This window comes from Vipera ursinii (assembly GCF_947247035.1).
Source record: "Vipera ursinii genome assembly, chromosome: 6".
In the NCBI taxonomy this organism is placed as follows: Eukaryota; Metazoa; Chordata; class Lepidosauria; order Squamata; family Viperidae; genus Vipera; species Vipera ursinii.
The window spans coordinates 45,025,416-45,042,602 of record NC_139515.1 but is presented as its reverse complement, the minus strand read 5'-3'; the positions used below and the strand labels follow the sequence as shown (position 1 = coordinate 45,042,602).

The 17,187-nt window shown below is 37.3% G+C and overlaps 1 protein-coding gene across 2 annotated transcripts in view; it reads right to left on the bottom strand.

Moving 5' to 3' along the window:
* Window positions 1-17,187, bottom strand: part of TBC1D15 (TBC1 domain family member 15) — a 42,482-nt gene that overhangs the window by 10,685 nt on the left and 14,610 nt on the right. For both annotated transcript variants that reach the window (XM_083365945.1, XM_083365944.1), the window contains 5 exons: window positions 14,704-14,901; window positions 14,468-14,596; window positions 11,587-11,690; window positions 10,884-10,978; window positions 482-598 (listed from right to left, as the gene is read on the bottom strand). In XM_083365945.1, the coding sequence (XP_083222071.1) occupies window positions 482-598; window positions 10,884-10,978; window positions 11,587-11,690; window positions 14,468-14,596; window positions 14,704-14,901 (643 nt within the window). The remainder of the gene's footprint in view (window positions 1-481; window positions 599-10,883; window positions 10,979-11,586; window positions 11,691-14,467; window positions 14,597-14,703; window positions 14,902-17,187) is intronic.

Sequence of the window (17,187 nt, the reverse complement as noted above, 5' to 3'; positions counted from 1 at the left end):
GAAGAGGGCTGGTGAGGAGAGGCCTGGCTGCAAGGTAAGTGTGTGGGGTGTGGGGGGCAGCTCCACCCACCCACCCTTGTCCTAGCTTGGTTTTTAAGTGTGCGCCTCGCCCCAAAATTAGGGCTTATTTTTGGGGTAGGCCTTACTTTTGGGGAAACACGGTAATACACACATAAACACACAGATAAACAGACACAAATGGAGATATAGAAATAAATACATTTTAAAAACTTACAGTAGTTTTTAATAGACGTTATACAGTATTAAAAGTATGCTTAATAGTATTGGACCTCCTTCATGACAGGTTAAAATAGAAATATACTATAGAGATATTCTGCATTTTAAGATGTTACCTAATATAATTTACTCTTTCTTATTTCTCTCTAAATTAAAAATTTAAGATTGAATACATCAGACTGTCTTTGATTAATTTCAAGAAATAATACTTCACAGGGTCAATAAAAGATAAAGCTTTACTTACCCAGATCGAAGTCATACATACAATAGGTCATCAAAATGTCATGAAGCAGTATCAGTCCAGGGTTGTCTTGACCCTCATAAAATTTATTTGTTCTATCTGTCCGGTTTACATCCTTTTCTAGAAAAAAAAGCATAGATTTAATGAATTTTCAAAACAGTCTGAAGACTATATCTTGAATTTCCATTTTTAACACTGTGCTGAACTTGAAATAGCTAGCAAAATAAAGGCATTAAAACAGCTGTTAAAAATATAGTATTTGAAATAAAAAAATATATCTCAAAATTATTTCTAATATAGGTAGTTCTTGAGTTAAAATTGAACCTGGCAATTACAGCTGTAATTTGTGACAGTCATAAGGTGGGTGACCATCATGTGAACAGACTCTTTTTCACAGTGTTAAGCAAATACCACAGTCATTTAGTGAAACCACTATTAACCATGGGGCAGTTTTTACTGGAAACTGGAAGTAAAAACCTATTTTCATCAAAACTATTGTAAATCAGTCACATGACTACAGGGCACTGCAAATAGCCAGAAATGCAGGACAGCTGCTAACTACCCAAAATGCAGTCATGTAACGGGGGGGGGGGGAACGATGCTGAAAGTTCAAAATTTGGTCTTGAACAGCCATTGGGGGAACCATCATAATTTTAAACGGTTACTAAGTGACCAGTCTTAAGTTGAGGATTACCTGTAAACAAATTTTCAAACACTTTCTAAATGCTACATTTTATAGGAAATTGTGATTAAAACAAAAAAAAAATCAATGAAACAGACTTTATTGGGATCCACTTTAAATATGTTAAATGTGACTCAAACTCTGGCGTTGCTTTTTATTGAATGGTAATAGAATGATATACAATCAAGTTTAAATTTTGTTGGGGTTCCAATTGGATGTTCTTACTTTTTTTCCCCTTCCTTTCAATCATGTCCGATTCTCAGAGAGTGCCTAGGCAAGTCCCTGCAGTTTTCTTGGCAAAGTTTGTTAGAAGTGGTTTGCCATTGCTTCCTTCTTCTTTTTTTATAACCATATTTTATTAATTTTGTATAATCACAAATCCTTAATATTTTATCAGCAACATGCTGTCTGAGTTCCAATATTTGGCTTACTAATACATGTTAAACTCCTTTCTCTCTACTTTGTTTTTCTAGCCATTGATTAAATGTATTCCATGTTCTAAAATAATCTGAATCTTCTCTTTCATTTTCAATGTAAGTCTGTCCATTTCTGCACAGTCCAAAATTTTCTTGATTATCTCTTCCTCGCTGGTAATTTTTCATCTTTCCAATGTTGAGCAAATACAATTCTCACTGCAGTTAATACATGTAACATTAAATATACACATTCTTTCTCTTAATTTCCTGCAATTATACCTAAAAGAAATAATTCTGGCTTAAAATCTACGTAGTTTTTTTTTGTCATTTTCTCTAACCATATATGTATTCTTGACCTCTTTTAGCCTTAGGGCATGTCCACCAAGGATGATAATATGTGCCTGGCTTTTGTCTACATTTCCAACAATTGCTAGACATATTTTTAAACATTTTTGCTAACCTCACAGGTGGTAAGTGCCATCTGTAAAACATTATATAAGTTTTCTTTGTAAGCCACCACCTTTGTTATTTTAGAATCTTTCCCAAAGTCTATGCCAGTTTTCTAGCTCTTTGCTATGCCCAAAGTTTTTTGCCCATGTTATCATTGTTTCTTAACTTGTTCCTCTTCCATCTTTAAACTTAGCATGTACTTATGCAGTTTCTTAATCAATTTTTCATCTTATGCCAATAGTATCTGGTCAAATTCTGTCTGTTCTTTATAGAATCCAGATGTTTTAACATTTTTTTCAGATCTCATTTGAATTCGCAGGTGTGGCCAGCAAGGTAGATCAATACCCTGTTCTTCTAGTTCTTGCCCAGTTCTTGTCTTTATAAGTCACAATTTGCTCATTGTTAATTAGGTTTGGGTGAACAAACGCTTCCATTGTTGAAAGCCATCCAGGTATTTTCATGTAAATTTTCACTTTTACCTTTTCCCATTCTAAAAGAAGTGCATTTCTTATAGTGGTTTTGAAAGTATCTATGAATTTTATTCTTCCCATACCATAGGAAGGCATGCCATCCAAGTTGCAGGCTGTGCCCTTCTAGGTATAGTAATCTTTTATTTCTAAGGGTTATCCATTTTTTTATCCACATTAGTGCAGATGCTTGACAGTATAGGGCCCAATCTGGCAGCCCAAATCCGCCATTTTCTTACAGCATTTTCAATCTAATTCTGGCTTTTTTTCCTTGCCAAATAAATTTCAAGATCAATGTATTTAGTTCATTAAAAAAAAACCAATTTTATAGGTATTGTTTGAAATAAGAAGAGTAATTTTGGTAAGATATTCATCTTCTTCCTAATTTGTAAGTTTTTCCATTTATCCAGGTCTAGTTTTATTTGATTTATAGTTTTGCACAGTTGTCTTCTTTTATTGTTGCACATCTTGCCATTAAGTATATCCCCAGGTATTTAACTTTCTTAACTATCGGAAGATCTGTTTTTTCTGACAATCGATTTTTTTTGTTTATTTGTAAGGTTTTTGTTTATCACTTTGGTCCTTTCTCTATTTATTTTCAGTCCTGCCACTTCTCCAAATTCTTCTACCTTTTTCAGAAGCTTGAGGCTCTTCTAATATGAAAACCAAGCCATCCACAAATGCTTGTAGTTTATATTTTTCATTTTACCTTCATTCCTTTAATTTCTGAGTATTGCCTAACATTTCTATTAAAACTTCCAACGTTAATATAAATAATAATGGGGATAATGGACATCCTTGTCTTGTGCCTTTTTTAATGTTAAAGTTTTCTGTATAATCTCCATTTACGATTATTTTAGCTATTTGTCTCATACTATTTTAATTGTATTTATAAAGTTTTCTCCAAAATCCATTTCATTTAGTTGTTGAATCATGAATTGCCAGTTTATGTTATCAAAAGCCTTCTGTGAATCTAGGAATATTAGGGCCATTTGCTTTCCTGGATGCATTTCATAGTATTCTAAGGTGTCTAAAATCATTCTTAAATTGTTTTTTGTCTCTTAGGTAAAAATTGGTTTTGGTATGTGTGTATAAATTCAATTAGAATCTCTTTAATCTTTCTGCTATTATTGAGATATTGGTCTATAATTTTTATCTGTGTTAAGTCTGAGTCTTCTTTCTGTATTAAAGTAATATTAGTTTCTGTCCAAGTATTTGGCATTTTAGCCTCTAAAAGTACCTCATTACATAGTTTTTTTTCATTAATGGGCTTAATGTATCTTGTAGGCATTTATAAAACTCTGCAGGTAGCCCATCTGGACTCAGGGTCTTATTATTTTTTTGCGTTTTTATGGCCTCCATTACCTCCATCATTGATATTTTTTCATTTATCATATTTTGGATATTCTCTGAGATTTTTGGTGTCAGCTTTTTTTATGTATTGCTTATTTTTTCTTGCAAAATTTCTTGTGTCGTAAAGTGTCTCGTAAAAGCCTTTATTTTTTGATTATAGTCATTTTGGAATTGTAAATCGCCTTTAGAATCTTGCAGTTTGTTTATCAATTTTTTCTTTCTTTTTTCAATTTGTATGCTAACCACCTACCTAGTTTACTAGCATTTTCAAAAAGAGTTTTGTTTTGCCCTTTTAATTTGTTGGGCCATTTTTTCAGCCTCTGCTAGGTTTAATTTACGTTTTATTATTTCCATTTGCTTTTTAAGAGTTTTCTTTTGTGGATCTCTTTGTAGTTCCAATTTCAATTTTATAAATTCCTCCTTTAACTTTGTTTGTTGTTGCATTTTTTATTCTTTTTCGCCATGATATTCCAATTCCACTATTTTTTGTGTAATTTTTGATAAAATTCTTCTTGTTTGTTATTAGGAGCATATATTCCTATCATCAATTTCTGTTTTTGATTTATCATTATTTCCACCATTAATATTCTTCCCTCTTCATCTGCATAAATTTGTTTGAGATTCATTGCCTCTTTGACATATAAAGCTATTCCTCTTTTCTTTTGTTGTGCTAGTGTGAAGTTTCCCAATTTTTGGTTGTTCTAACAGTAATGTTGTCTTTTAATATGTTTCTTGGAGACAGACTATATCCATTTTTAATTTTCATAACCGTGCAAAGATTTTTTTTCCTTTTTGCGTGAGACTTCAATCCATTTATATTCATTGAAAGTATCCCATTTTCCTTCTCCATCTTCTTCAATTATATTTAGGTGTTATTCTCCTAGTTGTCCTTATCTGTCTTTGTTCTCTTGCTTTTGCCCCTTCTTCTATGTTTGTGTATTCTGTTTCTTCTTCTTCCCTTGGTTTGGCTGATCCTTCTATTGCTATCTTTTCCTGTTTTTTTGCTTCTCTCTCTGCATGAAATTCCGGGTTTTCCCCTTCCAAAAAAGCTTTGTATCTCTCATAAAATTCCATTGCCTTGAGTGCAGTGTCCAATCTGTATCTTTTCATGTCCCTATTAATTAAAATCCCTTCCAGAATCAGCCATCTGAAGTTCACTCCTTTTTCAATTAGTTTTCTGGTCAGGAATTGGTATTCTCTTCTTGAATCTCTTATCCTTCCGGGGATCATCTCTTAATCTTCTCAATACCTCATCTCTTATAGATTTTTGACAAATCTAACATGTACTTCTCTGTACTTTATGTACTTTATTTCTCTTCACATAGCTTGAATTGACTTGAAATATCTGGTCTATCTCTCCTTCCATTTCCTGTTTCCCAATTTTCAGTGCTTCAGCCAATAGCTCTGTCATTAAATCCGCGAGATCCCCTTCTTTGTCCTCCATTACATTTTGAAATCTTAAAAAATACAATGCCTTTTCCATTTCCAAAACTGCCATTGAGTCTTCCAATTCTCTATTTGCCTGCATCAGCTTCTTATATTCATCTTTTATTTCTTCCATCTTCTGATCAGTCTCTACTGACTTGTCTTCTATTTTCTGAATTCTTTGTTCATTCTTTGTAACCATCTGTCAGAAGCTTTCTACTTAAGAGTTTATGTTACAAATTTCTTGATTCATTTTCTCAAAGTTGTCTTTTGTCTCATGTTTTTTCCTTTCTTTGTGAGAGAAGATTGCCTCTTGGATTGCTTATAATGCCACTTGCATCTCCTTCCAGAAATTGATAAGATTTTTCCTTGTTGAAGCACTGATTCGATTAATCTCTGATACACAGGGCTTGCAGAGCTGGAGGATGGTGGGGCTGTGGGTGTTTTCTTGACAGTTTTAGCTAAATTTAGAACACTCATTTTTAATTCCACTCCCCAAATTTTTTATCAACTCTAATACTTTTCCACCTTATACCAAACCATTAATCTTGTATTCAATATCACAATATATCATTTAAATTGTCTTAAATAACTCTTATAGTTTTTTTCTATAGTCTCTATAGTCCAATAAACTCCCTGAAAAAGAAGGGAGAACAAAAAAGAAGAGGAAAAAAATAAATTTTGTAATCCAATTCTGTTTGTGGAGCTCACTTCCAGAGCAGTTGTCCAAAATCCAAGATTATCGTTCAGTGAAAATTTCTAATCCGCAAGGTCCTACTATTCAAAATTAATAGTCAGTAGAGTTTAATTCAGATGACCATCAGGTATACTACTGCAGACAAGAATCCCTCAGAAGAAATGGAGTAGCCTTCATAGTCAATAAAAGAGTAGGAAAAGCAATACTGGGATACAATCCTCAAAATGACAGAATGATCTCAGTTCGAATCCAAGGCAAACCATTCAATATCACAGTAGTCCAAGTCTATGCCCCAACCACCAGTGCTGAAGAGGATGAAATTGACCAGTTCTATGAAGCCCTACAGCACCTTATAGAACTAACACCAAAAAATGATGTCCTTATCATCATGGGGGATTGGAATGCTAAAGTAGGAAGCCAAAAGATAACTGGAATAACAGGCAAGTTTGGCCTTGGAGTACAAAATGAAGCAGGGCACAGGCTGATAGAATTTTGTCAAGAGAATACGATGGTCATAGCAAACACTCTTTTCCAACAACCCAAGAGACGGCTCTACACATGGACATCACCAGACGGTCAACACAGAAATCAGATTGACTATATGCTCTGCAGCCAAAGATGGAGAAGCTCTATACAGTCGGTAAAAACAAGACCAGGAGCTGACTGTGGCTCAGACCATGAGCTTCTCCTTGCAAAGTTTAGGCTTAAACTGAAGAAAGTAGGGAAAAGCACTAGGCCACTCAGGTATGAATTAAATCATATCCCTATTGAATATACAGTAGAGGTGACAAATAGATTTAAGGAATTAGATCTGATAGACAGAGTGCCTGAAGAACTATGGACAGAGGTTCGCGACATTGTACAACAGGTAGCAACCAAAACCATCCCAAAGAAAAAGAAATGCAAGAAAGCAAAATGGCTGTCTGAGGAAGCTTTGCAAATAGCTGAGGAAAGGAGGAAAGCGAAAGGCAAGGGAGAAAAACATAGATATGCCCAATTGAATGCAGAATTCCAGAGAATAGCTAGAAGAGATAAGAATGCCTTCTTAAATGAACAGTGCAAAGAAATAGAAGAAAACAATAGAATAGGGAGGACCAGAGATCTTTTCAAGAAAATTGGAGAGATGAAGGGAACATTCCATGCAAAAATGGGCATGATAAAGGACCAAAATGGCAGGGACCTAACAGAGGCAGAAGAGATTAAGAAGAGGTGGCAAAATTACACAGAAGAACTATACAAGAATGAGCTTAACGTCCCTGATAATCACAATGAGGTGGTCACTGACCTCGAGCCAGACATCCTAGAATGTGAAGTGAAGTGGGCCTTAGAAAAGCTGAGCAACAACAAAGCTAGTGGAGGTGACAGTATTCCAGCTGAGCTATTCAAAATCTTAAAAGACAGTGCAGTAAAAGTGCTACACTCAATTTGCCAGCAAATTTGGAAAACTCAGCAGTGGCCACAGGATTGGAAAAGATCAGTTTACATTCCAATTCCAAAGAAAGGCAGTGCCAAAGAATGTTCAAACTATCGCACCATTGCACTCATTTCTCATGCTAGTAAAGTCATGCTTAAAATCCTACAAGCTAGACTTCAGCAGTATGTGGATCGAGAACTACCAGAAGTACAGGCAGGATTTCGAAGAGGCAGAGGAACTAGAGATCAAATTGCCAACATACGCTGGATCATGGAGAAAGCTAGGGAGTTCCAGAAAAACATCTACTTCTGCTTCATTGACTATGCTAAAGCCTTTGATTGTGTGGATCATAACAAACTGTGGCAAGTTCTTAAAGAGATGGGAGTACCAGACCATCTTATTTGTCTCTTGAGAAACCTATATGCGGGTCAAGAAGCAACAGTGAGAACTGGACACGGAACCACTGATTGGTTCAAAATTGGGAAAGGAGTCCGGCAAGGCTGTATACTGTCGCCCTGCCTATTTAACTTATATGCAGAGCACATCATGAGAAAGGCAGGGCTAGATGAATCAATAGTTGGAATTAAGATTGCTGGAAGAAATATCAACAACCTAAGATACGCAGATGATACCACTCTAATGGCAGAAAGTGAAGAAGAACTAAAGAGCCTCTTGTTGCGGGTGAAAAAGGAGAGTGCAAAAGTTGGGTTGAAACTTAACATTAAGAAAACCAAGATCATGGCATCTGGCCCTCTCAATTCCTGGCGAATAGATGGGGAAGAAATGGAGGTAGTGACAGATTTTGTTTTCCTGGGCTCCAAGATCACTGCAGATGGGGACTGTAGCCAAGAAATTAAAAGACGCTTGCTCCTGGGAAGGAAAGCCATGGCAAATCTAGACAGCACACTAAAAAGCAGAGACATCACCCTGTCGACAAAAGTGCGTATAGTCAAGGCTATGGTCTTCCCAGTTGCAATGTATGGCAGTGAAAGTTGGACCATAAGAAAGGCTGAGCACCAAAGAATTGAGGCCTTTGAACTCTGGTGCTGGAGAAGACTCCTGCGAGTCCCTTGGACTGCAAGGCGATCAAACCGGTCAGTCCTAGAGGAGATCAATCCTGACTGCTCTTTAGAAGGCCAGATCCTGAAGCTAAAACTCAAATACTTTGGCCACCTAATGAGAAAGAAGGACTCACTGGAGAAGAGCCTAATGCTGGGAAAGATCGAGGGCAATAGAAGAAGGGGACGACAGAGAATGAGGTGGCTGGATGGAGTCACTGAAGCAGTAGGCGTGAGCTTAAATGGACTCCAGAAGATGGTGGAAGACAGGAAGGCCTGGAGGAACGTTGTCCATAGGGTCGCGATGAGTCGGACACGACTTCGCAGCTAACAACAACAACAACAAGAGCCTTCTCCTAAGAAAATCACCAACAGTTAAGCTTCCACTGTCCTTAAGTAGTTCTGAAACTAAAAGTTTATAATCCAATAGGCTCCCCAGACAACAAGAAGAAAAAGAGGGGGGGGGGGAAACAAAAGGAAAAAGACAAAAAAGGAAAAAAGAAAAAATGAGGGGAAAAAGTTTATAATCCACTTCTATCTTCTGACTCCAGCTCTAACCAAGTGTCCCAAAATCCAAAGATGCCAATCTGCCAAAATTATAATCCAAAATGTCTTACTGTAGATAGTTCCTTGCCATTCAGTCTGTCTCTAAATAGTTTATAAAATTGCAGGTCAAACAATATTCGTAATCCAAGGAAGCCAGATGGTTTCAAAATAGTTTGTACTTTTAGTTGTAATCAGTCCTACAGAAAAGACAGCCCAAAAGGTTTTTCTCTTTTTCCAGCTGCAACCTACAATGTTATGAAGTTTAGAAACATCAAGGGGTTTAGTCTGTTATCTATGTCTGGTCATCCGGACAAGTTCCCTCACTCCAGACAAAATAGTTTGGTGTAGTTCTTTTTTTTGTCATGTCATTAGGTATCCGTTTTGTGATTTTCCAACCAAAAAGTTTTTTTCCCCTTAAGTTTTGCTCCTATAGTCTCCAAGAAACATAAAAAATACTGCTTTTTTTCTCTGGAAGTCAGCAGCTTCCGACTGGCTGCATGGGTGGAGCCAGTCTTTCTCCTATCGGTTCTGAGGGCTTCCTTGGATCAAGCGAGTCAACCGCTGTCTCCCTGCGATCTACAAGAGTCCCCTCTTGTTTCATCACCTCTCCGGGGCGACTTCAGGCCCTTTTCGGGTCCCCAGCAGGAAGAAATCAGGTGCAGGAGCCAGAGCCCTGCTTCCCTACGTCTTCTTACCACGATGTCAAAACCGGAAGTCAATATTGCTTCCTTCTTAAGGGTGAAAGTTACTGGTCCTAGATTATCCAGCTGGTTTTGTGCCTAAAACAGAATTATAACTCATGGTGTACTGGGTTCTAGCCTATGACTTAAGCATTACAACAAAGTGACTCTTATTCTGACATCAGATGATATCAGTGGGAAACTTTCTTGTATCATGTAGCTTAATTATTGCTTTGCTGAGTGTTTATATACTTTGCTGCTACTGAATATGCCATATAATTCACATCATCATAATCTGATTTTCACGGCAACCTACTACAAAAAAAAAGTGTTGTCTTTATGCAAATGTTTGCATAATATTGGTTCCACCTGAAATAAGATTTCACAGGGTTGGCATAGTCCGGGTCCCATCACTCAAGCAGTGTCATCTTGCAGGACCCAGGAGACATGCCTTTTCTGTCTCAGTGCTTGTCTTTTGGTACGAAAGTCCCCCTGAGATCCAAATGACTTTGGCCCGCTTGCCTTGTTTGAAAGGCTTTAAATACCTGACTCTTCCCCTAGACCAGGGGTGTCAAACTGCCAGCCTGTGGGCCGGATGCGTCATCAGGAAGCCACGCCCACCGCATTGCCGGCAATGGCAAAACCATCCCAATACATCGTGCGACGTCATGTAACGTCACGAGTTTGACATGTCTGCCCTAGACAATGGATCAGGAGATTTTGTGAATTTCAGTTGCTTGAATGTATAAATTTGTCCTCAGTGCAATATATTTATAATTTTTGGTTTATTATCGGTATTGTAATTTGTCATTATTTGCTAGCCACTATGATTACATGGCAAAGGGAAACCATATAAATTAATTAAATAAACAAGCTAGCAGAAGAGCCTCTTATAGAGCTTTTAAAATGTTTGCATTTTCTAAAATTCGTATGATATTGTTTTATATTCCAAACCAAAAAAACACCCCAGTTTAATTTAGCATACTGTGATAAAAAACGCATGAATGGACTGGGAAGACCATTACATTGTTACTTTATATAGTGTATCTCCTTAGGAAGCTACCTCTTCACATGTGAAGAGAAAAAGGAAAAGAATAAAACAACTCAGATGAACTGAAATAATCTTTTTAAAATATATACTTTTCATCCCTATAATAGGAAAAAACATTTATCTTTAACATTTGTATTGTATGGAATTTTATACTTCTAAAAATTACCAATAAGACTTCTGTAATCCCTCAGCCTAGTGTTTCTTTTTTCTTGTTCTTCACTGACAGATTTCCACTGAAGCTTCATCCTGAAATACTCATCCCTGAAGAATTAAAAAAAATCAGAAATCATGATAAAGATATTGTGTAATTTGAAATATGGAGCATTAAAAACAAAGAAAGCTAGTTCACATTTTTCATTTGTAACTACCAGTAATTGATAGTTTCTACTTCTCTCAGAATAATATTTATATTTTTATGACTTTTGCATAGTCTTTAAATTATAGAACTCTTTTAAGAACACAAAATGTAACTTCACAATCTAGGGTGATAATACTAAATGCTGTCCTTCAAACACACAACAGATATCCTGATTCTAAAGCCCGGTTGCACATATTTAGTGAAGGAATGGACAATGGGTCCACTTCTCCTTTTGGGGGCTAAGAGATATCATAAAAAAATACAATAGAACTTTGGCAGCAAACCAGCAAACAATAAACACATGCATTACGCCAAGCTAATTAACAAAATAAAATAAGTGTGCAAATCTTCAACTTCACATGTGCCCAAATCTCAGTGCAACCACTCATAATGTCATTAGTCTGCTAACTTTAGCCATCTTCCCCAATCCTGCAGAAAGACATGACATCCAGCCACCACAATTTTGCTGCTGTTTAAACATGTTAATGCCATGTTAATATATCATGCTTACGTTTTCCTTTTCTGCATACTTGTCCTCTCATCCCTGGTAGTATTCCATGAATAGTAACCCAACAGGAATTTCCACACTTCCTTCCTCAAAGCATGACAAAGACCCTTGGAAGGAAAAAAAAAGTAAAGATAAAACTGGACCCTTTAAATAAAATATGAAGACCAGGAACAAAGAAACCAAGCCATTCTATAAGGGTAGCACTACCATCCTTAATTGCTTCTTACAATTTCTCTGTTTTTTTGCTCAAAGTCCTTTGTTTCATTGCTTGTAAGATAGTCAAGGTGATTCTTATAGTCTCATAAGTAGGCTAATTTTCTATCTTGTTAATAATATTACTCATTTTGGTTTCCCAGACTTAATTTTGCAAAACTCTTTACTAATAAAAAAATTAATGGTCTGTCCTTCCAACACTTGGTTTCCATATTATGTCTCTCTGTCACCTACCTCTTTGGTTTTCCTTGGCTTGTATCATCAGTTTTTAGACTGAGAATCCTCTATAAGTAATGTTGGAGCTGTGGTGGCGCAGTGGTTAGAATGGAGTAATGCAGGCTAATTCTGCTGACTACCAACTGTCAGCAGTTCGGCAGTTTGAGTTTCACCGGCTCAAGGTTGATTCAGCCGTCAATCCTTCCGAGGTCAGTAAAATGAGGACCCAGATTATTGGGGGGAATATGCTCACTCTGTAAACCACTTAGAAATGGCTGTAAAGCACTGTGAAGTGGTACATAACTCTAAGTGCTATTGCTATTACTTCCTACAGTTGATACAGTTATCAAACCATTTCAGTGATTTAAAATTTATTTAAAAATTACTATGAAGTACAGTAACAAAGGAAGTTTTGTTTTTGCTTTGAAAGATTTAGGCAGCTGTTCAAGTGGTATGGAGATAGACGAATAGATGTTGTCAATTGTTTATGTCCCATCTTTTACTGATATTTCATCTCTATATTTCAGAGCACATTCCCTCCCCAATATATCTTTTGTATGAATGATAAAATGAATACAACTTAAGTCTTTATATAAAAATGTAAATTTGGGGAAAAAAGTTAAACATTAATGAAGTCATTGTGCCCTTATTATTTAATTTTAATTTAATTTAATAATATTTCTATACCGCCCTTCTCCCGAAGGACTCAGGGCGGTGAACAGGGCAAGAATAAAAATACAGGATTACAAAACTTAAAACAAGATTAAATAAATGCCCATATACTAAAATACATCTTTTAAAAACCCAATAAAATAACAATAACAAACCCCCCCAATCCCCTCATCAGGCCAGGCCAGCTTGTTCAAAAAAGTATGTTTTTAGCTCGCGGCGAAAGGAGCGAAGATCGGGCGCCGTCCGGAGCTCAACCGGTAGCTGATTCCATAGCTCCGGGGCGCCCACAGAGAAGGATCTCCCCCTGGGGGCCACCAGTCGACATTCTCTGACCGGTGGCACCCTGAGGAGGCCCTCTCTGTGGGAACGCACAGGGTGGAGGGAAGTCGATGCCGGCAGCAGGTGTTCCCTAAGGTACTCCGGACCCCTGCCATGTAGGGCTTTGAACACCATTACTAGTACCTTGAATCTCACCCGGAAGGCAACTGGCAACCAATGCAGCTCACGGAGCAAAGGTGTAACGTGGGAGTATCGGGAGACTCCCAACACAACTCTCGCGGCTGCATTCTGTACCAGTTGGAGCTTCCGGGTGGTCCTCAAGGGCAGCCCCATGTAGAGAGCGTTGCAGTAGTCTAGTCGAGAGGTCACGAGCGCGTGAGTGACCGTGCATAGATCATCCCGGCTTAGATAGGGCCGCAACTGGCGCACCAGGCGAACCTTTTATGACAAAAATAGTGAGATTGCAGCATTGGAAACTTAAATGTATGGCCTTTTAACATAATAATTGAGGACCTGATTGCACTTGCCACTTATGAGCAAACTGACTTTAGACATAGACTTTAAATGGACAAATATAATGAAATACAGGATTCATTTATACAAAGTAAGGTAAAGGTAAAGGTTCCTCCGCACATGCGTGCTAGTCGTTTCCGACTGTAGGGGCTGGTGCTCATCTCCGTTTCAAAGCCGAAGAGCCAGCACTTGTCCGAGGATGTCTCTGTGGTCCTGTGGCCGGCATGACTAGACGCCAAAGGCACATGGAACGCTGTTACCTTCCCACAGTAGTGGTCCCTATTTTTCTACTTGCATTTTTACGTGCTTTCGAACTGCTAGGTTGGCAGAAGCTGGGACCAGTAACAGGCGCTCACTCTGCTACGCGGCTCTCGGGATTCGACCCGCCAAACTGCCGACCTTCTGATCGACAAGCTCAGCATCCTAACCTAAAGTACATTAGATTAAAAAACATAATTATATAAATGTATTAGAAATATATATATAAACTTGAATAGTTGCATCAGACAAGGGGCATGCTGGTTCACGAGGTTAGACTGTTGGGCTGACAATTGGTAGGCTTGCATTCAAGACCTCTTTCCTGCCATGGGGTGGAGTGAGCTCCCGTCACACGATCCAACTCCTGCCGACTCAACAGTTTGAAAGCGGGAAACTATGAGTAGATAAAAGGGTACCACTTTGGTGGACAATTTAATGGGGACACAAAAGGAGCCCCGAACTGGGTGTCCCCCAGGCAATGGTGATATCACCGGTAACTCCTTTCACCACAGAAGCACATTGGCACTTCCAACTCAGAAGTAGTAATATTGCATTAGACAACTGTTTGTAGAATTGCAATTATTTACTGTTAAAATGATGTATTACTACTTTATGTGTAGCACTTTATGTGTTTTACATTTTTGACAATGTATGCATTTTCATCTTTGCAGTTTTTTCTGTTTTTTTGGTCACTATTTTAAAAACAATAAAAAAACATAACTGAAGATATTACCCCTCTGAATATCATTTGTTTCATAGCGTCTACATTCAATATTCTTCCTTCAGAATCCATATTCTTAGTCCACTCTTCAATTGATACTGGTTGCTTTCTGTGAACTTCAGGTCGCTTTCCTAAATCAATCTAAGACATGCATCAAAAATCTGTTACATTATTGCCAGGACATTAATTTTCAAACCACCAGATGGACGTCTTGTTACCATCTAAAATTCCAAGAACTTAAAACTCACTCGTGTAATGACTTCAAATCCTGGTTCTTCTTGCTGATTTATTTTTAGTCCTGGAATAGCATCACTAATGAAATCTGCCATTTCTGATGGAGGCCGCTGCTCATTTACTGAGTCACTTCCTCGTAAGCTATCAAAAATATAGTTTGTCACTTTGGAAAATCTTCCCATTGTTGTTGTGTAAGGATCCTTTTTCAATTTCTAAGAAAAACAAAGATAAAGTTTATTTGGATAGATGCATGAGGAAACTGGGAGGTACTATGATGAAGACAAGACTCATCACAATAATATTACATTTAAAAAGACTTGTTTTTTTAATGAAGCAGAATGAAGAAGCATAACTTGAATACTTGATCTAGAATTTGCAACTGGTACAGAATTTTGCAGACAGGATGCTGTGTATCATGGGCTAGGCACATTGCATCAGCAATAATGCTGGCTGCCTATTAGCTACATAGCCAGTTTCAATATTTTACCGCTGACACACAAAACCTAAAACAATCTGGATTTAAGTTTCCTAATAGATCAACTTCTCCATAACTTCTACACAACTACATAACTCCAACTTCTACACAATCCATAAAATAAGAAAGCATTCCTTTTTATGTAGGGTTCCGCACTGAAGAACCATACATATGAATACTGGCTATCTTTGAGGTGGTAGCCTCTCTTTGGAGAGTTGTCCCTTCTCTTCCCCATCCCAATTCCCAGATTACTCAGGAAAGGACAGCTGTTAGTTTTCCTTCCCTAGATGAGTGCTGAGTGAGTATATCACTCTGTCACTAAATGGAATTAGAAGCAGACAACCTGCCATATTATTTTGCCTTGACTTCTTTAATGGTGTTTGTCAATATCCAGTATTAAGACAATGGTAGAGAGATACTGGGCATTACTTCAGTCTATCTAGAAGATCTTCTATACCAGGCATCAAATAGCTGTTGAATTAGCGTATAAAGACACTTGTTGCATAACAAACCTGTGCACATTGTTTGGTTTTGATGCCAACACAATAAGGGAATACCATTCAATTTGAGATGGTTCGATTACTCCCAGTTTCAACATTTTATCCACCTCTTTTTCTAATTCTTTCTGGAGTCTCTCTGAAACAAATGTGGTCTCTATCAGACTGGTTCGACATCCCAGTATCAATGATATGCTCCACTGACATGGTACACTGGGTAAATGTAATTTGGAAAATTTGAATCAGATTTTAGATATTCTTTCTGTGGTACTTTCCAAACCTTCATATTTCTTTTCCATGACCTCTCAACTTATTCTTACTCCAGATAAGACAGAATTGTCTTTTATATAACTTTTCACTTAATATTATCCATTGTCCAGATAAATTTGAATCACTACATATTCAACCACATTTTTAGAGGATTTAGTCGTGTTATTCCATTTTCCTTTGATCATATCCATACACTGTTGTAAAAGAAATAAATCCTGTTGAGGTATGCAGTTCTTCCCTGTACACAAACATGAGATGTGGCAACCAGGTTTTGAAATGATGGGATGCCATCCTGAATATTTTTCTTAGCATCTTGAGAGTCTGAATCATGTACTCTGTCATCATATCTTATAATAACAGAGATAGGACTTTAGGGGCATTTTAGGAGGCTCGACTGACTTCCCTGATCTGTCAAGATAATGAGGATTATGCCATTCTATTTAATTCATCTGCTGTTTTGTTGAAGGCAGAATGAAGACCCTGTTATATTTATCTGGGTGGGTAGGTAGGTGAAAGAGAGGCAGAGCATATGCCCTCAAAACCTTTCCTATTAGAATCTAGCCATCCAATCTTCAATTGGACATTTACATGATACTGTCACTTATTCAAACTATAAAAATCTCTCTATATACTTATCTTTTAGCGTGCCTCATCAATTTATAGATTTTTATATTCTCAACACAAGAGCTTCTCTCCTCTACTAGATACTTCTAAAGTGACTAAAGATGCTTCCCCAGTGACTTCTGACTTCTGAAAAGGAAAATGAGCTCTATACATGTCTCTTTAGACTGTTTTTCTCTTTCCTTTCTTATTCTGGGTGACTTCTAGTTAGGATCTCTCTCCACTGCCTTTCTTCCTCTTCTCATCTTAGAAGATATGCATGCTTCTCTTGTTGCTGATGCAGCACACTTCTCATAACATTTACCCATGGCTCTGCTCATTTGACTTAGCTTTCACTTCAGTCTCAGAAATTTCCAGTGGAGGATCTGAAACCATTTGAACTTCAGCAGATGTCTTTGCTTTGTACTGCTCTGCTTGTCAGCACTGCTCTACAGATGTGTTTCCATCTCCAGAATAGCAACTGTATAAAAATATTTTGTATGGTCTTTTCTCTTCATTCTGGCTACTACTTGGCTTCCTTGCATTATACCCCAAGCTTATTCATATATGTCAGTCAACTCATTCTTTCCAGATTTCAGGGGTTCTTTTGTCTATGACTGTATGCATATTAGGCTCAATAAAGGCTTTTTATAAAA